The following is a 23,440-nucleotide window of genomic DNA, read 5'->3' on the forward strand; positions in this document are numbered from 1 at the left end:
ACCCACAATCCCCCCGGAAATCAGCATCTTATAAAAGCTATCTGTATTCACTGCCTCTGCTCCATTTCCACTCATTCATTTATTCACTGATCCCATGCAGTCCAGCTTCTGACCTCATCACTTCTCTGAAACTGCTCTCTTCATACCTACAAAGGATCCCTTAATGGTCATATCTAATGATCTCTTCTCACTCATCCTCCTTGAACTCTGTATGGCAGGATACAGCTGACCACACTCTCCTCTTGGCAACTCTCCACTCCCTGGTTTTCATAATGATACTCTCTTCTGGTTCTCTTGCTCTCGGATCTGATGGCTCCTTCTCAGTCTCTTTTGCTGTCTGATCGTCCGCGCCCTGTCCCAAAGCTCTGTCCTGGGGCTTCTTGTCTTCTCTATTCTCTCTCTGTCGCTCAGTGATCTCATCAGATTTCAATTTTAATGATCATCTCTACGTAGACAACTCCAAGATCCATGGCTTTCCCCCCCGAGTTCTAGTCCCATATCACTAAATGACTTATGGATATGTTAAACACTGAATGTCTTCCGTACCGCCATTGCTCCTGTTCCCCAGGTCTACAAACTAGCATTGCTCTAAGCCCACCTTTCCTCAGCTCACACATCTAATCAGCTGCTAGATTTTTCCATTTCTCATCTCCAACTCACACCTCTTGCATCTACCTGTTCTCTTTACTCACACAGCCACGACCTTAGTCCTGGTCTCCATCAGCTCCTGTCTAGGCTATTGCAATGGCCCCTAATTGGCCTTCCTACCACAAGTCCCTCTCCAATTCATCCTCCACATAGCCAAAGTGATTTTCCTAAGAACGGCTAACTTACTAAATGTCACTGGCTCCCCATTAATCTAGGATTAAATATAAACTTCTCCAATGGATTTTTAAAGCCCTTTACAACTTGGCCCCAACCTAAGCTTGGAGTCTCACTCTGTCTGACTCTTCTCCTTCAGGCCCTCCACAGTCCTATCAAACTGGACAATACTATGTCCGTCCCATGCAGCAGACCACCCCGTGACTTTATAAGAGCTGTCCCCCACGCCTGGAATGAATTATCTCCTCAACTCCACATCAAAGAATCTCTCACCTCTTCAAGATGCAGCTCAAGTACTGTCTTCTACACAAAGTCTTTCTTCACTCCCAAGAAAGGAGAAGCAATACATCAATCAAGGGGGACAAGAGAATTCTTTAGACTCCACCACCTGGCTATGCCCTACCAAAATTTCCATGACAGCAAGACAGAAAGGAGTTAGAATTCCCAAATATTACCAACACAGTAGGGAGCAATCCATGAGATGGCTAAAAAGCAACATTTTGAATGACCCTGCATGGTTACACTAAAATCCTTGAGTTAATGTTTCCATCTATACAGATGAGCTTTAAATTGCAAACTTCAGCAGGCAGCTGGGTGGCATAGTACATAGAGCACTGGCCCTGAAGGCAGGAGGACCTGAGTTCAAATTCAGCCTCAGACCAAACACTTGACACTTACTAGCTATGTGACCCTGGACAAGTCACTTAACCCCAATTGCCTAATTAAAAAAAAAATTGCAAACTTCATACTTCTTCCTACCTCTACAAGATTCTTATGGGCATGCTCATAGGAGGGTAAGGCACCCTCCCCTATCAGCTCTGTATCAAACAGCTCAGTGACCAGGATGTTTGCATAGCACTGCATGTCACCATCTAGAAATCACAAGGGAAAACATAAGAAACAGGTTATTTATTGATCACAGGACTGTAAGCTCCCATTCCCAAAGGTTCATTAGATCCCACCTCACCTCTGGTCACTGGGTTAAAAGAAAGTCAGAGCTAAAGAAAAGTTGTTTATATGATTCTGACATATCCCTAATACCTATCAAACTATAAAACACAACTACTACAAAAAAGAATAATGCTTCTCCTTGGATTCCAACAGAGGCTTAACTGTCTATTTATTGAAATTTTTTTCCCTAACATCAGTCTTACATACAATAATGCCACAAATGCAAGGAATGCAAAGGAATAAAAATCCCTTTCCCTATTAGGCAGTTTTCAGAGGTCAGACATAGATAAACATTAAAATTTAGTTGTTTGGGAAGTTTCAGTTTTAATACAAATTTTTTAAGCCTCCTTAGGGAAATCCACAAATAGTTAAAAGACATTACGTTAAGCATCCACATGGAAAAAGAAATGATGACAAACGACATTGCCCACATGATGACACGCAACTGGATGGCTGGCTCACTGAACAAGTCTATCTGCCTCAGATAGTGCTACAGATGGACAATGAGCAAGTACAGAGATGACGACAAGGATGAAAATGGGCATGGATGAACCTCCACAGTGCTGTCAGGGATGCCACACCACCAGCTTCTACCAAAGGCCACGTCATAGGCACCAAGAATTTTCTGGTGATGCTGCATGGCCATGAATCATGAAAGACCAGAGCAAAAAGAATTAAAATTGGAGGTGACCCAAAGGCCACTGGGAATATACACGGTGTGTGTAAAGTGCAGTACATTACCAACTAGGACTTCCTAATGAGAAGTACTATAAAACACATCAGTAAAGACAGATATGCCCCCAAAAGGAAGGAAGCCAATCACATTGGGACAATGGAAGACAGCAATGAACAGCCCAACTGCTACAATGGTAGCCCCCAGACGTTAAAAGACTGGAGGAAGACTCTGCATGCTGAATGAGTACCCCAAGAAGGATTTACAGGAAAGCATGGACAAAAATCATAAAAAGTAAAAAGTAGTTTCAACTTGCACCAGGGGAGCACCAAAACTGTATCACCATCAAAACTAACATTCATATGGGGCTTTAAGGATTGCAAAGTACTTTCTATATGTTGTCTCATCCCCTATAAGGTAAGTACTACAGGTACTATTATGCCCATTTTACAGATGAGAAAACTGAGGCTCAGAGAGGTTGTCACCTGTGCATGGTAACAAAGCTAGGAAGTGTCTGAGGCCGGATTCAAACCGAGGTCTTCCTGACCTCTGGTCCAAAGATCAGGATCACAGTACTTCAGTTTTAGTAGATACTCTGTACCATGCATATCTGAACAAGAATTCCCCTCAAACATACAAAGGAAGATGGCTCAAACAGTGGAAAAAAGTGATAGTCAGGAAGACATGAATTCAAATCCTACCTAAGACACTATCTGTGTGATCCTGGCCAAACCACTGTAAAATGGGGTCCTAATAGGTCCTACCTCCAAGGCCTGATGAAAGGATTAAATGAGTTAATATACATAAAGCATGTTGCAAATCTTCAAGTGTAACAAATTTTAGTTATTAGTATCACTGTGGTTATTATTATTATTATTATTATTATTATTATTATTATTATTAATACTACCTGCAAAGTACTAGCTTTTGCACGAATATGTCCAATGAGGGGGAAATTCACCAATTCCAATGGGTGACAGCTATTTTTTAGACCAAGACCCAATTTGTCCCTGTGCTCCTAACTCTGCAACAAGTCTAATCCCTCTCCTAAAGCCTTCTCATGCCTTCTCAGCCTTTCAGATACTTGAGGACCTCCCTCCAAATCTCTGTTCTCCAAGCTAAATATGCCAATTCCTTCCACGGGTCCTCCTGTCAAAGGAACTTTGGGCTTTTTAACCATCTTGGATAACCTGGTCTGGAGGCTCAAGCCAGCTTTATCCATGTCCTTTGTAAAATGAGGCCCCCACAAGTGAACACAAACAACACTGTGGGAGGAGTCTGACTAGGGCAAAGAACCCCAGGACTACCCTCTCCTTTTTTCCTGAAAGTAAGCCTCTCCTAAGGGCCCATTAACTTTCCTGGCTGCCATATTAGAGAACTGACCCAACTTATAGCCCAGGAAAATCCCCACAAGTTTTACAGACCAACTACTGTTCCCCATCTTTGATACAACAAAGTGATGAAATGTAGGGAAAGGTAACTATGTGAAAGGCTGAACTGCATGGAGGCCAGTGTCTTTAGAATTTTTCCTATCAACAGTTTGCTCCTTCTGCGGATTTTGTACATTCTAGGTGCAAACAAGCATGAAAACCTGGCGGTGCTTATTCATTTTCACACAGCCAAAGATATGAGAAAAACAGGTCTCGATGAACGCTCTCCTAGAAGCCATGGAACATGCCCACAGGGCACTGTCCTTGACCACAAGGAACTTCTGTGTGAAAAGGAAAGACATATACAATCTAATTCCTTTTTTAATTAAACAAGTACACAAAGCAATATATTATACTGCCAAATATTAGTAGTACAGACAATAAGCATTCAGGAGAGGGAGAGATCACTTTGGGCTAAGTTACAGTTAGGGAAGCTTCATGGAAGAAGCAGGAAGAGAACCAGGACTTTGGGAGTGTTAGGATTTTTAAATGGTTGAGAGAAAAGCATTGGGTCAGGAGGATGCATGAGAATAAGAAAACAACATAAAATCTGGGCAAGGGGATTTAACCTCTCAGCCTCAGCTCATCATCTGTGAAATGGAGATAATAGTACCTACCTCACAGGTTGAGGCAGATACTGGGCCTGAAGGAGGGAAAATGTGTTCAGAGGACAGTCTAGACTTTATCCTTTGGCAATGAGGCATTAATTACTTTTTAAGAAGATTAAGCAGATGTTTGGCACATAATAGGAGATTATAAATGCTGGCATAAAAGTTTAATAAATATAACTGTAGAATGGCCCAAGGTACATGAAGGCTAAAAGCAAGAAAACCAGTCCAGCGGCTCTTGCAACAATTCGTGCCAAGATAATAAGAGCCTGAACTGGGTTAATGGAAGGAAATGATGCAATCATAAAGGAAGAATGCATGGGCAGGGATCAGATGGGGAAGCCTTGAGGGAGCAGAGAAGGAAGACCATTAGAGAGCATGAGCTGCCACCCTCTCCTGAGGAAGCCGAGCGCCAGATGGGAAGAGCGCAGCAAAGCTGGAATTGGAATCCAGGCCCAACGACCATTCCATCAAGCCACGCTGCATCAAGAACGCCATACACGGCAAGGCAACAGAGCCCAGGCTCAAAATGACTCTTCTTCTGGCCAGACCCTAATGGCCCCCATACTTGCCCTGGTCTCCACCTGCACTCTTTCATTAGTCACCCCTCTGTACCTGTAGCCTTGACTAGTTCCCATTCAAGGAACAAGAAAACTCTCCCAGGTTAAACTCATCCTCTCTAATCTCACCACCCGCTGCTAATTCATCACCAACCCATTGGACACTGTCTTCCTCAGCCTCCTCTCCCCTCTGACTGGAGGGCTAGAGGGGGCGTACCAAACTCCTCCCAATGATGTCCTTTAGAGAGGGAAAAAACTGGCCTCTCAGCTCACTCTGCACCTGTTAACCTGCCTGATTTCCACTCCACAGAACAGGACTCTAGGTCAGGGACCCCTCAGTGTTCCACACTTTCCTGCCTCCTTTAGTGTGTTGTCTCCCATTAGACTGTAGGCTCCTTGAGGGCAAGGACTGTCTTTCCTTTTATTAACTGCATCCCCAGCACTCAGCACAGTGCCGGGCACACAGTAGGTGCTGAGTAAATGTTTAGCTTAGTGTCTACATTTGTGCCATTGGCATAGCTATCGTTTGTCCAGGTATAATGTCTCAGGCTACGAGCACTCCTAAGGGCAGGAGTTTGGGCGTAAAAACTCAAATGATAAATTCAATTGCTGATCAACATGATGGATTTAAAGTACTGAACTAACAATTTCTGTAACCAAAAAAAAAAAAGCCAACTCCTATGAAGGGAAATAAAGCTCCATTTTCCCATTATCTACTATTAATAATTGTTTTTAAATGAGTATTTGATCACCAGCCCTATCACCTTCAGCATTATAACTAGTGTGACAAACACTTCTGATGGGTGCTCGGGCCCCAGCCCTAAGATCATATCTCTGGAAGCCTCCCAACTTCTCGCAGGACAGGGGCCACCTCCAATTTCCTGGGAAGCTACCAAACAGCAGCTGCCAACCCTCAGCCCTTTCTATCATGCTGCTTCTCACTTCTCCAATCTCTCCCCGTCGAATGGCTCCTTCCTACTGCCCTCAAGCATTCCCAGGATTCCCTCGTTCATTTAAAAACCTCGCCTTGACCCGCTCAAACCACTGTCCTTTGCCCCACCACCTGTCCTCTCCCTTTCCCAGCCAAACTCCTAGGAGAAAAGTCTCAGCTTATTGCCTCCACTGCCGCTCAGCCTCTTGCAATATGGATCCTAAACCTGAACGACTTAGACCGCTCTCCCTGAGGTTACCTGCTGTCCATTAGCTGCTGAATCTAGTGAATAGCCTGTGCTCAGTCCTCACCCTTCTCACCCCTCTGTAGCCTTTCACAGGACTGACCCTTCCCCTTGCCCCTGGATATTCTCTCCCCCAGGCTGTGGTGACACTGCTCTTGCCAGGTTTTCCTTCCAACTGTCTGACCTCCTCATTCTCCTCTCCTGGATCACCATTCATTTCTAGACTCCTGCCCCAAAACTCAGACTTAGACCTTCCCACGGGCTTATTATTTTATGCGGCTCATTTCAAGATACAGATAGATTAGACAGCTAGATACGTATAAATAAAACATACACGCACACACACACACACACACACACACACACACACAAGCACCACTCTCTCACCAAATGCAGTCCAAACTACATTAAAATATGATTGGGAAATATTTTACAAAATAAATTAAAATGACAGAACATAGCTAATATTTATATGTAGTTGTCTAAAGCAATAGGAGCCTGTGGGGATCCTTATGTATAGTTCAACGGCCCCCATTTCTATCTGAATTTGATTCCACTGCTCTGAGGCACCTCAAACTCAACATGTGAAAAACGGAACTCACATGTCTTTTCCCCCACCCACCAAACCCATCCCTCCTCTCTAAGATGCCCTGTTTGTTGAGAATACCATCACCCTTCCAGGTTCCCAGCTTTATAATCTCAGAGTCCTCTATTATTCTTTCCTTTCCCTCATTTCCCATATTTAAGCAGCTGCTAAATCTTGTTGATTCTACTTCCTAATACACTGTACCTTGTACTTACCGGAGTGATTTTAACAGAATTCACTGTACTGTCTTCTAACATAAACATTTCTTCCTGCTGTGCCCTCCAGAGGACAGAAGTTCTGAGATGGTTACTTTAAAAGAATTATAAGCTCACAGTAGTATTTTAAAAAGCTGATCTTAAACATCTAGATTTGGAAACCATTCTGGAAAGCTCACAACGTCATACTTTGCTATGGGGTATCTGCTATCACTTGTATTTGGTGAGGCTACCAAGACTACATAAATAGACTGTTCTGATCATTTATTGGATTTACTCCTGCCTAAAACTGGGAAACAAAAAATTAACGTGGAAATATTATTTTAGATCTCGAGCCTTTCAGGCCTGACCAATAATGACCTAATAATTACAAGCACATATCTCGCAACCTCCCTCCAGTTATGAGTTATAACTTGTCTGTTATCTTAAACAGAACTTAAAATGAATAATTAGTATAGATCTGAATCATAAGTAATGCTTTCCTGCCTGCCTCAAATGTAGGAATAAGCCTTCTCCTTATTGTGGATAATAACCTTTCTACCTATTGACATGATCCCCAATTTCCATCAGTGATCTCTACGTTCTCTAGCCTTTGGTATTCTGTTAGTATTAGTTTTCTTCAATTCTAGTTAGTGAAAAAAATATCAGAATAAGCCATATACTTATTTTAATAATTACCATCCCCAAAAATCTATTCTTCCTTTCAATTTCACATGTGCATTTCCATAGAGAAAGGAAGGCACAGGGGGATTATGGTAGCCTTCTTCAAGTACTTAAAGGGATGTCATGTGAGAGATCAGGGATTACACTTGGTTTTTTTGGCCCCAGAGGAGAGACCTAGGAGCAAAGGGAGAAATTACAGGGAGATAAGATTTTGACTCAACATTGAGCAAAATTTCCTATTAATTCAAACTGCCTAATAATGAAATGAAAAGTCTTCATGCAAAGGTTGGAATGACCACTTGTCAGGGATTCATGATGTAGTTAGGTTAGTAGACAACTTCTAAATTATTTCTAAGATTCCATGATTTCTAAGTTTTGACATTACACATTCCTCACATAGAAATATGCCAGTAAGACATCTGAGAAAGGAATCCATGACCCTTACCTGGCCCCACACTGACTTCAGTAGAATGTTTATTAATGATCTTAATTTTATCACTGAAGCCATTTTTCTCCACAATCTTCACAGCAGCATCAGCCATTGGTTTGAAAACCTGAAATAAGGAGCCAAAATCAAAGCTGAAATGAGAGATTACTAGTATACTATTGCAACAACTGAAATTGCCTCCTGGTAAAGATCCTTGGGCTTGAATTTGGGAAGCTGCAGATAAGGATGTCATAGAATTAATTTATTCTTCTGATTCAGCAGTGTATCCATGTTTCCATTTTTTATTATACAAATACAAAAGTTTCTTTTAGGCTTATCTTAACCAAATAAGTAAGAATCCTATTATCTCACTTAAAATATAAAATATAATTTCTTTTGTAGAAATTTATACCCAGAGTTGTAGAAAAAAATGAGACTATGCATTATGAGTTCAATGCTCTTCAGAGAAAAGATGGAATATAAGGTGTAACTGTATCACCATTATCATTTGTAACTGTAATAAAAATAATTGTAAACTAATACTAACGAGCTAAGTAAATCCCAGCTTCAAAGAGAAAGGTGAGTTAATCTGCCCAGGATGATTCTTGAAATGGACTTAAATACTGCAAATGAGGCAAATGTCCCAACCACTCAAAGTCTACCTGAGAATAAGAGCAACGATGACATTAAAATTTCTGATTATGGGAGCTGGTTGTTTATGTCACTATGACCAGCTACCAAGAATGCAACAAGTCAACTGAGATACCAGAAAAACTGCGTGGTGTAGTGGACTTAGGGCTCACTCACCATGGCTGAGGGCACTTGGTATGAGTACCTACCTATATCTGGCAGCAAAGGCCTCTCCAGTGTCCATGCTGGTGGGAAGGATGGGAGTGAGAAAGGGAAAGGCCTCAGCACAAGAATGACACACCCCACAAAATGGGCACATACAGGATATCCTGTACAGTCAACCAAGGCCTCAGGAGCCCGAGACTGAGGTGGGATGCTGTAGTCCTCCAAATTCATATCCAAACTGGGGGTGACAACTCCAAAAATGGATTCTCAGACTTTCTCCTTTTTTCATATAGGAAAAGTTCCACCTCTGACAAGTGTTAGAGTTGCTTCCCCATTTACAAGGTTTCCAGGATGGTGACTGGTGGAGGACAGTATATTCTCTGCTGCCTCTGCTTTTGGTGCCATGTTTTGGGGTCTCTGAGCACAGTAACTGGTCGAGGAGATTCAAAGCATGAGAGTGAAATATTCTCATTCACACCAGGTTGGACCACAAGAGAAAACAGAAGGTCTCAGCCATGCTTCCGGGTTCTACATTTCCATCTGAGCCCAGATGGACACTTGATCTATAAACTTATTACTGGGGAAAAAAGGAGAGACCTTCACAGCTGATTTTAAGAGTAAAAGAAAAGCAAAAAGAAAAGCAACAAGAGACAAAGTAAAAAGTGGCAAAGTACCTGCCATGTGCTCTGGGCATAAATCTGCTCCCAGAGTTGTCTATTCAATTATCTGGCAAATGCCAAGAAGAAAGGCCTGGGGCTATTCTCTCAAGTGAGAGCTCAAAAGACTCATCCTTTCCTTCTTAGGCTTCTATCTGTGACATGCTATCTCAGTCTCCATAGGAGAAGGGGAAGAAATTGCTAATGGACAAAGATCCTAATGGAAGAACAAAGTCCTTATTTATTAATATATCTATGGATGATGCATATGTATATCTATACGTAGTGTAAGTATATATGTATACATATACACACACATACATACATTGTACAAGCAATGGTGTTTCATTTGTACTACTCAGAGTGAGGAAAGAAAGCACTTGAAATTACCCAATTCTAAGAAGCAAAAGGATAACCTTACACACACAATAAAGAGGGGTCAGAGGAACCAAAGTCAAACACCAAGAAATAAATCGTGGCAGCCCCAATGCAGCAAGCCCTCAAATAGCAGTGCAAGAAGTACAGAGCTTCAACACAAGAAGACCAGAGCTCAAGGCCTATTTCCAACATATTAGTTGTGTGATGATAGCGGGCAAGTACCCCACCTTGCTAGGCCTCAGTTTCCTCACCTGTAAAATGAGGATGAAATACGTAGAACCTACCTCACCATATTATTACAAAGTACTTTATAAATTATAATGCATTGTGAAAATGAGGGCTAAAATTAATTTTTAAATGTGTCCAGTTTTCTCACCTATGTCTAATGCATGCCTTGCCTGTCTCACAGGTTGCTGTAATAATGACAGCAGCTGGCATGTAAATAGTTCTTGATAAAGGCCCATAAGATGCCCAATACGATACCTCATTGGCTCCTTGCAGTGCCCCGTGAGGTATGTTACCCAGGTACAATTACCTGCACTTCACAGAGGAAGATGCTGAGCTCAGACAGGTAATATAATTTGATTATGGGCACACAATGTGAGATGAAGGATTTGAACCCAGGTCTCTGCTGATTCCCAGCTCCTAAATCTTTTTACATCACATGACACTTGTAAGGAACAAATGATATAATCTAAGCTCAGTCAGTAAATAAACATTTATTAAGCCATCTACTATGTGCCAGGCACCATGCTAAGCACTGAGGAGACAAAGAAAGGCAAAAAACAAACAGCTCCAGCTCTAAAGAATCTCACGGTCTACAGGAACACATTTTATAAAGAATAAAACGCTACACACACCTTAAAGACAGATGATGTCAAATACGGCAAAGCAAAGAGTTAAAAAACAATGTCTGGGGTTTTTTCCAAAACCAAATGTGTTTAATCAGTAACTAAAGAAAAACACTAAAAAATTTTGGAGAAATTAAATTTTAAACTACAGCACTAGTCTTTGCCAGGTTATTTTTTCAAAAGTCTAAAAGCATTCATGCTGTTCAAAAATGCTGATTATTTTAACTGTTGTTGTTTATTAAGCATTTATTAAGCACCTACGGATACCAAGAAAGGCAGAAGGTAGACCTTGCTCTCAAAGAGTTCACAGTCCTATGGGGAGACAACATACAAACAACTCTGTCCAAATAAGCTAGACAGGATAAACTGGGGATGGATTTAGAGGAAAAACCCAGCATTAAGGGTTCTTGCAGAAGGGGGGATTTTAAAACTAAAGGATGTCAGGGAAGCTGGGACATAAGGATGAGGAAGGAGAGCACTCCACGCCCAGGATCAGGAGATGGAGGGTCTTGCGAGAGGACCAGCAAACATGCTGCATAGTGGAAAGAGACCCTTATTACCTCTGTGTGACACTGGATAAATGACTCACCTAAGTCTTTCCTAAACACTGGCCATCCCATCACCCAAAGAGGACAATACACATGTGGGTAAGTGAGGCTCACCTCAATGGCATAGCAGAAATCAGCCCCAGCGCTAACTGCCATCATTGACAGAAGTCCTGTGCCAGTTCCGATGTCCAGAACTATCACTGGCTGTCCTCTTTCCTTCACCCTCCTCACAGCAGCCCGAATGCCCTGATAATACTTCACATTCTAAGAAAAAGAGAGAGTCATTATTTCAAGTAACATTGTCTTCAAATTACTATAATCCGGTCTTAGTGATTTCGGTTAAGACCACAGCCTAATAGTGCCCCTGATGGGTCTCAGCAAGCCCAACTTCCTGATATCCAGATGAGTGTAAGAAGGGGAACACGTGCTTTGAGGAGGTGATGGGTGAACTCCAAGCCCCAAAGGATCCTGCCACCTTATCCAGAGGCCCCCCATCCTCAACTTCAGAAGCCACTTCATCTGAGATCTCTTACATTGCATCTTACAGAATTCTTTATTACAATGCAAACATGCTTTTAATGAAGAACTGGAGGGGGAGGACAAGAAACAGCTGAGGCAACTTCAGAACTCTACCAGGCAAGCAGAGCACCAGAGCATCGAGGCCTGAGCCCAACCAGCCAAAGCCTGAGAGAATCACACCCACTTTAGCCTCCCTCGGCCAAAGGCAGCAAGGCTCTCAGCCCTCTGTGCCCCCGAGAGTTCGCCGCCAGGGGCAAAGACAGCCTGGCTCCTAACTGAGAAGGCAGCTCTGAGGACTAATGCTACTATTCAGGTGGAATCCCAGAATCTCATAGTTATAGAAGATAGGATTTCAGTGGCCACTGAGTCCAACCTATTAAACCTTCAACAGTAACTTGTGGTGACATGGCTAAGCCATAAGAAACCCAAAAGGCTCAGTTCCTTCTAAGCCCATCACTGTGGCCTCCTGTATTCTAGAAAATGGTGAAGAGGCTTGAATCCACAAAACCACACCAAGCCTGGCCCAGGCCCTGCCTGCCAAAAACGTCTCTCTTTCTCCACTCCCCCAATGGCTGAGGAAACTCCCTGCCTTCCCCATTCTAGTTGAAAGTTATAGAAGATTAAAGACTGGTGGAGGAGAAGCAGTAACTCAGCTGATTGTCTTACAGCATTGTCCCCCCCAACAACTTTAAAATAACTCCTCAAATTGTGGAATAGCAGGGTCAACAAAAGGTGAGACATTTTTCCAGGGTTAGACAACTCAGGAGGTCAACCGAATAGGTCAGTCACACCCAGCTGGGCACCAGCCAGGAGCGGACACGGTGGCAGGCAGCACCAGGACCAGGACCAGCACCAGGCCTTGGAGGTGGCTTCAGCAGCAGCAGCTTCAGGAGCTCTCAACCCCAAGAAAATGGCTAGGGGGTCAGACAACTGGTCAGAAAGAGATTATTACAGGGAACCCTGTGCTGGCACTGATCAGCAACTCTATTGACCACAGGCAGTTTTGGGTCACAGTTCCAGGGGGGTGAGGAGTATTTGTGGTTGGTCACAAAGGAGCAGGGACTCTGGTTGCAATTTCAAGGCAGAGAGGAGCACTAGCACTTGTAGCTACAAGGGAAAGGGGGACTTCATCATAGTTCCAGGGCCAGGTGGAGCACCAGCTCTGTGTGAAGAGCAAGGGCTTTCCTAAGTAAGGGCCAGAGCACAGACCATGAAAGCAACAACCACACCTCTCTCTGGATCATACCACCTTGGAAGCACCAAAAACTTGCAGACCTCCAGAACTAGCGAGGACAGCAGCATGAAAAAGCCTGAAGCTGCTCACCCTCAGGTGAGCAGAGCCCAACCTTAACATAAAGTTCAAAGCCAAGAAACAGACTACAAAAATAAGCAAACAACAAAAAAAAGAACTTGACCATAAAAATCTACTATGGTGGCAGGGAAGACCAAGACATAAACTCAGAAGAAAACAGTATGAAAACAGCTGCAACCAAACCCTGAAAGAAAAATGTTAACTGGACACAAGCCCAACAAGAATTCCTAGAAGAATTAAAGAAAGAGATAAGACTGGTAGAGGAAAAATTAGAAAAGAAAATGAAAGTGATGCAAGAAAATTATGAAAAGAGAAGTAACAGCTTGGTAAAAGAGGCACAAAAAAACACTGGAGAAAATAACACCTTAAAAAATAGAATTGGCCTAATGGTAAAAGAGGCACAAAAATTCACTAAAGAAAAGAACTCCTTAAAAAGAAGAATAGGCCAAATGGAAAAGAGGGTACAAAAAATTCACTGAAGAAAAGAACTGAAAAAGCAGAATTGGCCAAATAGAAAAAAGAGATCCAAAAACTCACTGAAGAAAATAAGTGCTTAAAAATTACTATTGAGCAACTGGAAGATAATGAATCCATGAGACAGCAAGAAACAATAAAACAAAGTCAAACGAATGAAAAAAAATAGGAAAAAATGTGAAATATCTTGTTGGAAAAACAACTGACCTAGAAAATAGATGGAAGAGAGATAAATTAAGAACTGTTGGACTACAACTGTTCTGGAGAACAACTTGGAACTATGCCCAATGGGCAATCAAACCGTACATACCTTCTGACCCAACAATACTACTAGGTCTGTATCCCAAAGAGATCATAAAAAAGAGAAAAGGACCCACACAGACAAAAATATTCATAGCAGCTCTTTTTGTGGTGGCAAAGAACTGGAAATTGAGGGGATGCCCATCAACTGGGGAATGGCTGAGCAAGCTGTGGTCTATGAATGTGACGGAACAGTATTGTGCTATAAGAAATAATAAGCAGGCAGATTTCAGAGAAACCTGTAAAAACTTACATGAACTGATGATAAGTGAAGTGAGCAGAACCAGAAGAACACTGTACACAGTAATATAAACACTGTATAATGATCGACTATGACTGACTTAGCTCTTCTCAGTAATACAATGATCCAAAACAATTCCAAAAGACTTATAATGGAAAATACTATCTACATCCAGAGAAAGAACTATGGAGTCTGAATGCAGATCAATGCCTACTATTTTCACTTATTTTTTGGTTTTTGTTTTTCATGGATTTTCTTTTTTGTTCTGTTTCTTCTTTCACAAAATGACTAATGTGGAAATATGCTTACATAACTGCACATGTATAACCTATATCAGATTGCTTGCCATATTGAGGCGGGGATATGGGAAAGAGGAAGGGAGAAAAAAATTTGAAACTTGAAATCTTATAAAAAATGAATGCTGAAAACTATCTTTACATGTAATTGGGGGAAAAAATAAAATACTATTTGCCATGTTTTTAAAAATAAAAAGAATTGCTGGACTACCAGAAAGTCATGATCAAAAAAAGAGCCTAGACATCATATTTCAAAACATTATTAAGGAATAACACACATACTCAACTGGGTATGGAAATCTATCTTACCCTACAGGAAAATGGGGGGGAAGGGGACAAGAGAGCAGGAGGATGATAGAGGGGAGGGCAGACTGGGGGAGGGGTAATCAGAAGCAAACACTTCTAAGGAGGGACAGGGTCAAAAGAGAGAATAGAATAAATAGGGGACAGGATAGGATTAAGGGAAATATACTTAGTTTTTCACAAAATGACTACCATGGAAGTATTTTGCATGACCACACATGTATAACCTGTATCGAGTTGCTTGCCTTCTCCATGAGGGTGGGTGGGGAGGGGGCAAAGGAGAAAATTTGGAACCCAAAATTTTAAAAACAAAAGTTTAAAAAAAATTGTTTTTACATCCAACTGGGAAATAAGATATGCAGGAAATGGGGTATAGGAATCTAACTGGCCCTACAGGAAAACTGAAGGGGAAGGGGATAAGAGAAGGCGGGGAGAGATAGAAGGGAAGGTAGATTAGGCAAAGGGATACTCAGAATGCATGCCATCTTGGGGTGGGGGGAGGGGTGAGATGGGGAGAAAATTTGGAACTCAAAATCTTGTGGAAGTGAATGTTGAATGCTGTGCTCCCAGGTAGCTGACAGCAGCTGTGTCCAGCAACATCTTCTGTTGTTCAGACCCAAATCCAGGTCAGAAACTGACAGAGCTCACTGAGACCAAGGTGGGGCAGACCACTCTGGGAGTACTGAAAGCTTGCAGGTCTCCAGCCTAAGCTGTCCCTGAGATCCTGAAATAACGCAATACTCAATACCCCAAGAAACAGCAACACGACAAGTCCAGAGCCCTCCAAAAGTGGGGCAAAGCCCAGCCCAAAGCCCAGTTCAAAGTCAAAAATTAGGCTGGAAAAATGAGCAAACAAAAAAGAATCCCACCATATAGAATTACTTTGATGACAGGAATGGATGCATAAGACACAAATCCAGAAAAGAATGACTCCAAAATATCTACAATCAAAGCTTCAAAGAATACACAGTTTTGGCAGAAATTCAACTAGAATTACTGGAAGAGATGAAACAAGAGTGTTTAAAAAGCTAAAAGATGTTTGAGAGCCCCAGAAAAAAAACTGAAAAATAAATGAGAGTTATGGAAAAATAACTGGAAAGGGAATTAACAACTTGGCACAAATGACATAAAAACGTGCTCAGCAACAATTAAAATTAGAAATGAGCCTGAAAACTTAGAATGAACCAAATAGAAGACAACGACTCCATAGGACAACAAGAAATATTAAAATAAAGTCAAAAGGCTGAAAAAAATGGAAGAAAATCAAAGTATCTCATAATTTAAAAACTGACATGGAAAAGAGATTTAGGAGAAAGAAATTTAAGAATCACTGGACTATTAAAAAAACACAACCAAAAAAAGAGCCTAAACATCCTATTTCAAGAAATCTTAAAAGATTACTGCCTCGATTTCTTAGAAACAGAAGGCAAAATGGAAACAGAATCCTAAAAAGAAATTCCAAAATGAAAACTCCCAGGAACATTATAGTTAAAATCCAGAGCTCCAGGTCAAAGAATACATTCTGCAAGCAATCAGAAAGAAATAATTCAAGCATCGAGGTCAGAATCATACACAATTTAGCAGTCACTACTATCAAAGAACAGAGAGCTTGGGAACATAATACACCAGAAGACAAAGATATAGGCTTATGGCCAAGAATAACTTACCTGAAAAACTGTGTAAAATAATAAACAGGGGAATGAATGAATATTTAATGTAATAGAAGACCTCCAAGCATTCCTGATGAAAGAGCAGAACTGCACAGAAACTTTAAAGTTCAAACATAGGAGTTAAGAGAAATGTGAAAAATAAAACACAAATAAGCAATGATGTTTACATTCTAATATCTGAACCCTATCATTATCTGGGGTCATAGAGGGATTCTAATTAAACAGAAGGCCTAAAAGTGATTCTGTTATGTTTTAATGATCTTAAAAGAATAATGGAAAGGTAGAGGAAGAGGAATACACTAGAGGGGGAAGAGAAAAGAAGGTTGGGGAAAATCATCCCACATAATCAGGATGCTCAAGAAGACATCTACACAAAGAGGATGGGATGCGGGAACTGGCTGACTACTGAACCTCACTCTCATCTGAACCAGTCAAAGGAGGGAATACACACATACATACACACACACACACACACACACACACACACACACACACTCACTCACTCACTCACACACACACAGATTCAATTACAGAAATATATTTCTCTCATCAAGGAAACAGGAGGAAAAGAAAAGAGAGAGGGGGAACAGGCAAGCAGAGGGAGCTCAGAGATTAAACCCTAAAGATACACAAAAATGCTTATAGTTCTTTTTGAAGTAGCAAAGCATGAAAATCTGAAGGAAGGTGCCCATGAACTGGAGAACGGATGAACAAATTAAGGTATGTGAATGTGATGAATACTATTGTGCTATAAGAAATGATGAAGGGGATGGTTTCAGAGAAACCTGGAGAGACTTGTATAAACTGATGCAAAATGAAGTGAATGGAAGCACAAGAACAATTTATATATAGTGACAACAATACTGTAAAGATAAACATCTTTCAAAGACCTGGGACTTCTGCTCAGTGTAATAACCAACCAGGATTCCAAAAAGCTGATGACAAAACGTACTACCCACTTCCTGACAGAGAGGTAAAAAACAAAATGGAGAATGAGACAGCCACACACAAACACATACTCATTGTTTCTTTCAGACAGAGTCAATGTGGAAATTTGTTTTGCTTGACTACACATGTGTAACAGCATTTTTTTCTTTCATTCTTAATTGTGGGGGGAGAGAAGGAGCAAGGGTAGATTTTTGCTAAATGAAAAAATAAAATTTATTTTTTTAAAAAGAGACCACTGTGGGCCAGAGAGATTAAGCAATTTATCTAAGAGCATAAAGCTAGTAAGTGATGCAGAATGAGAAACCAACTGGTCAAATGACTCCTAGTCAAATCCAATCAGATTGGCATAGCTAGATAGAGTACTAGAAAGAATGCTAAACTTGAAGGCAAGAAGACCTAACTCTGAATCCTGCCTCAGACACTAGCTGCATGACCTTAAGCAGCTCATTTAACCTCTGTCTGCCTAAGTTACCTTATTGGTAAAATTGTGATAATAAAACTTTACAACTTGTATTTGTGAGGATCAAGCAAGATATATAAAGCATTTTATAAACCTTAAAGCAGTACATATAAATATATACATATATAGAAAGCAATATATATAAATGTTAGCTCTTACTATCATTAGATTTTGTAACAATATTCAAAAAAAGATGTCAATTATGCATGTGCCTATTTCTTCATTTACTTGCAGTCTAGTTGGTGAAATTCTACTGCTTTAATGTTTTGGAGGGTTTAAAGAGTGCTGTTACTCATTCCAGGAGACATTTCTTTCCATCTTCGGAAACAAAATTCATTTCATGAATGTTAGCTGCCCAAAAAGAACATTTCTCTATAAGAGCAAAAACTTGTATATATTATCTGTAGTAATTTGTTCTAAAAAATGAAAACATCTTAAGTTATTTTACTCAAGCTTTTAGAATAAAATAGTCATAGATTTAAATTGCTGAGAGGTTCCTGAATGCCCTTTAAATATTTTTTTTTTCCAATTAGGTGAAAGTGTAAAAAGATTAGTAAAAGCAGCAGCTAGGTGGCGCAGTGGATAGAGCACTGGCCCTGAAGTCAGAAGGACCTGAGTTCAAATCCAGCCTTAGACACCTAACATTCACTAACTGTATGACTCTAGGCAAGTTACTTAACCCCAAGTGCCTCACCAAAAAAATAAAACAAAATAAAATAAGATCAAGAAAAATAATTACAATGCTGAAAAATGATTGGCTTAGAAAAAAAATTTCAAGTTTTAGAAAATATTTTTATATCAAAGTACTAACAAAAAACCATTTGATTCAAGACATAAAAATACAATTTCTTTTACAAATACCAGAAAAGATATGACCGGTGTTGTAAAAACCAGGTTACAGCTTAAAAACAAGCGCTGATAAAGTGCTGAAGTCAGTGCATTTCCATTGTCCCAGCAGCTTCAAGCATGCAAGGATTAGCCAGGAAATGCTAGTGTCACTCCGTTTGTTCAAATGATGTCAAGAGCCCAGGGATGGCTTTAATAAGAAAAACATGACACAGTTATTTCTAGTTCTCAAGTTTCCAAGGAAATAAGCTACAGTTTCTAGTACAGCAAAACCAACACAACTCTAAGAAATCAATACAATCTGCCTAAACTGCTGTGAAACCAGAACTTGTGTACATCATGACGGTAAGTCTCAAGGTGTACTAGAGCAGGGGGCCTCCAGATTAGCAAGGGCTTACTGAAACTACTCAAATAATGACAAGAGCTGTAAAAACCAAAAAACCTAGGTAATGTATGATAGCACCATGTCTATGTATTTGGATTTACAGGCTCACTTGTGGCATTATTGTAAGCACAAGGCACACAAAGGACAATTCCATCATAAAATCAGTGTGGCAGTTCTTCAAAATCAAGGGTTCCTAACCCAGGCTTAACCTGCGAGCTTGTTTCTTAAAATATTTTGATAACTGTGTTTCAATATGGTTTCCTTTGCAATCCTCTGTATTTTATTTTAAGCATATACAAACATAATTCTGAGAAGGGTTCCACCATAGGCTTTGCCAGGCTGCTACCTGAGGTGCCCAGGACACATACACCAAAGGTTAAGAACCACGCCTGGCCTAAATGCTCCCCAGAACGGGGACACCAGAAGAAAATCAAGCACAAAAGTGTAATTGTCTATAATATGACAATCTAGAAGTGACTTAACCCTGCTGTGGTCACTTTAAGAACAAGAAGTTTTTAACGAAAATCTTCACTTCAAAATTAAAAATATTTTCTAAAAGTTCTAGAAAAAGTCATCTATTAGGTGTTGTTTACTATTGACTGCACAAGGAAGGAGGCATGACAAAAAATAAAATCCATTTTTCAGGGTCAAAAAAAAAAAGTTTTTAAAAAGACACAAGAAATCTGAAAACAGAGAGACTGAGGGTAGAGGTCCCTAAACTGGAGAAAAGGTTCTCTTAGCACTCATTGTCCAGAATCCCATTCTTCACACAATTCAGAAGATAACCCTGAGTTAAGAGGGTTCATCCTCTCCCCCTGAGTTATCCATAATCATTAGAATACTGGTGAAAGCATGTAGGGAGAAGAATAGAAAATGAGAAAGCCAAGGAGGAAGGAATTAAAAGAATTCTGTAAATGCTGAATTGAGTGTAAATGTCCATATACACCAATGCCAAGAATTCTGAGACATCTTAGGTATCATTAAATATTATGACAGTGTTGATAATACGTGGAGTAATGCCCACCTCTAATAATATTACAGAAAATAATACAGGTATTCTTTAAAATAGCCTTGTTCTAATTGTTATTATTATTAGTATTATCATTATTATTATTATACGAACTACCTACAGGATCCCAAGCAGCTGGTGATGCAGTAAACAGAGCATCTAGACCTAGAGTCAGGAAGACCTTAGTTCAAATCTGGCCTCAGACACTTCCTAGCTGTGTGATCCCAGGTAAATCATTTAACCTCACTCTGCCTCAATTTCTCACCTGTAAAATGGGGATCACATAGCATCTACCTTGCAGGGTGAGGATTAAATGAGATAGCATTTTACATATGATTAAATTAACAAGATAAATTAATAAATCTCATTAATAAATTAACATCTTTAATTTTTAATATAATTTTATTTAAATAAATTTTAATTTTCAAAATTTAAATAATTTTTAGAAATTAATAAATTAATGAGATAACATAGGTAAAATGCTTTACAAACTTTAATGTGCTATATAAACACTGACTACTAAAATGAAGAGAAGGAGGAGGAGGAGGTATAAAATAGGAATGATAATAGCACCTACTTCCCAGGGCTGTTGTGAGGATAAATTGAGATGGGATAAAACCCTTTGCAAACCTTAAAGTGCTATATAAACACTAGTTGTCATTATTATTATCATTACTGAATGCTAAAAGTCCATGATTCCATAATAAGAGTATTATAACCTGTACCTCACATTGGCCAATACTAATTGGGGGGGGAGGGTTGGTTTTGGGGGGGGGCGCCATATACTAATTGCTAAAGATGAATGTGCAATGAGAGAAAAACAGGGTGGCAGATGCTGAGTGAGCCAAACCGTCTACTGGGTGAGTCTCCATGTCAACTTCCAGCTCCCCTGAGATCCTGAGCAGCAACCTCTGGGACCCCCAACTCTGCTACCAGCCCAGTCCCTGCTGAGACCTACCCCAGCATTCACAGCAGCCATAGCTTCTGACAATCCAGAAAAGTTATTGGACCAAAGTCCTTGGCACTGTCCAAAATGAGAAACGGGAATAATTTTGTCACTACAAATGATAATAATTAAGATCTATTATTCTCTGCCCTGTCAATGTATAAGAAGGACCACTGGCCCTTTTCCATCTCCCTTTGCAGATTATTCACCCCCACATACACACAATTAGGAGATGAGTTTGTAGAAAGAAGGGGCTGTCTCATTTTTTTGCAGAATTTATATGCAATAACTTTATATTTAATCTTGAACCATCTAGTCCAAAATATTTCTAAATTCCCTACCATAAAAACACACACATACCCCAATATGCCAGAGCAGAGCAAGTGACCAACCTATACCTTGAATGGAGTTAAACAAATGAATACACTGGAGGGGCAATTAGGTGGCGCAGTGGATAGAGCACTGGCCCTGGATTCAGGAGTACCTGAATTCAAATCCAGCCTCAGACACATAATACTTACTAGCTGTGTGACCCTGGCAAGTCACTTAACCCCACTGCCTAGCCAAAAAAAAAATTTTAATTTAAAAAATTTTTTTAAATTAATACATTGGTATACATAAATGCAAAAGTGAGTACTGAGGAGAAAACAAAAAACACGTTGGAAAACACGGCTCAGGAATAAGATGCAAGAGAAGACAAAGTCAAGTAGACTAACTGGAGCCTCTCATCTAAATATCATGAATACTTCCTTTGAAAAAAAAGAATACAGGATAAAACACATATTTAAGACATGGCCAATATGGTGACTTGTTTTGTTTGACTTTGTTTTGGGGCTTAGGGAGTAAGTCAGTGAGTAGTGATAGAGATGCAAATAAAAAGTTCAATTTTGCTATTACCTCATTAAACTGAATATGCATTTTTTTAAAACTATGTAGCAGAAGTTGAAGGATTCATATACAAATCTTTTTCTTATTCTTTGAATATTGAAATGTTCTCCTTTGTTAACAATTGATAAGTTTATAATAAAAAAATTATTTTTTAAAAGTCAAGGTACTAAACATGGCAAGCATAAAGTAACATCACAATAAGTAAAACTGATTTTTGTCGAGGCAATCAGGGTTAAGTGACTTGCCCAGGGTCACAGAGCTAGTAAGTGTCAAATGTCTGAGGCTGGATTTGAACTCAGGTCTCCTGACTCCAGGGCTGGCACTCTATCCACTGCACCACCTAAATGCCCCAACTGATTATTTTTTAAGAGACAGGAAATGACTGGTTACTAGTGTCATTCTTCAGTCATCTAGGTATAGTCAGACCACTGATTATTTAGAAGATTAAAATTAATACCAAAAGAGAAGGAGAAAAATGAGAAAATGTGATAAATAACTGAGGGACCAATTAAGAATATGGACATTACTGTAAATACTAAAGAGGAAGATGGTGGAGGTTTCTAAATAGCACCAACTCATAAATCAATGAAATATCATGAAAGGAAAACTTATGCGACATTGAGCAAGTCATTTCTAACCTCCGTAGACCTCACTTTCCTCAGCTGTAAAAGGAGGCGGTTGGATTATACAGCCTCCAAGGTCCTTCCATCAGGATCCATGATCCTTTTGAAACAAGCTCACTGAAAGTTTGGCAAGAGACCCCTCCAAGCTAAATTATCCCAAGAGTATTTAAGGATGGACCTGGGAGGATGACAACGAAGAAAGGAAACCTAGAAAAGACCTCTCCGTATTTCTGTAACAAGCCCTTTTTCTCCTTTGTGACAGTGAAGCTAGTACTTGACAACTGGCATCCAAGATTTCAGTGTACGGGAAGAACAGTGTGACCACGCCAAAGTGACACACAGGCTGGGCCACACAATTTCAAGGGCGAGGACAGATCAGTTTTTTAGATAATTAAAGAAGGACAGAACATTTGGTAAAAATCAGACACATCTTATTACTACCCAAATAGGTACCCAAGAAAATAGCAATAACTACTGATCCATTTGCCTTACTTTCCATCTTCACAAAATCTTTATGAGAAAAATCTATACATGGTCCAAGGGGCTCCTTGATAAGGTTTAAGAAAGAAATAATCACAAATTATGGTCTACAACAGACTACATATTTATAGTCACGCACCTGGCTAAAAAGCAGAGAATACAAGATATCACCATGTTCAATATTTGTTGAATATAAAAACACATTTGCTTTGGTAGAATAAAACACCACCTTAAAGGCCATCCTCCAATAAAGCATCTACCATACAAGTCAAAAGTCATTCAAGATTCCTTTTAAAAAATATAACAAATAACTTCATCAGTGACCCAAATAAGGTATAAAACAGGGAGAAACTGCTTATCAAAGAAGCCTTCCAGAGTGATGGAGTGTGTCTAGCACAGAGT

At 40.1% G+C, this 23,440-nt stretch overlaps 1 protein-coding gene across 6 annotated transcripts in view; it reads right to left on the reverse strand.

Annotated features, from left to right (window-relative positions):
- PRMT7 (protein arginine methyltransferase 7) overlaps positions 1-23,440 on the reverse strand; it is a 62,630-nt gene that overhangs the window by 22,939 nt on the left and 16,251 nt on the right. For 4 of the 6 annotated variants that reach the window (XM_020989285.2, XM_078149408.1, XM_020989283.2 and 1 more), the window contains exons 4-7: positions 21,060-21,125; positions 11,453-11,602; positions 8,129-8,237; positions 1,582-1,694 (exon numbers count right to left, since the gene is read on the reverse strand). In XM_020989285.2, coding sequence (XP_020844944.2) covers positions 1,582-1,694; positions 8,129-8,237; positions 11,453-11,602; positions 21,060-21,125 — 438 coding nt within the window. The remainder of the gene's footprint in view (positions 1-1,581; positions 1,695-8,128; positions 8,238-11,452; positions 11,603-21,059; positions 21,126-23,440) is intronic. The other 2 variants (XM_020989284.2, XM_020989286.2) reach the window with 2 other exon arrangements.

This window comes from Phascolarctos cinereus, unplaced genomic scaffold, assembly GCF_003287225.1.
Source record: "Phascolarctos cinereus isolate Bilbo 61053 unplaced genomic scaffold, phaCin_HiC Scaffold_2;HRSCAF=192, whole genome shotgun sequence".
NCBI lineage: Eukaryota > Metazoa > Chordata > Mammalia > Diprotodontia > Phascolarctidae > Phascolarctos > Phascolarctos cinereus.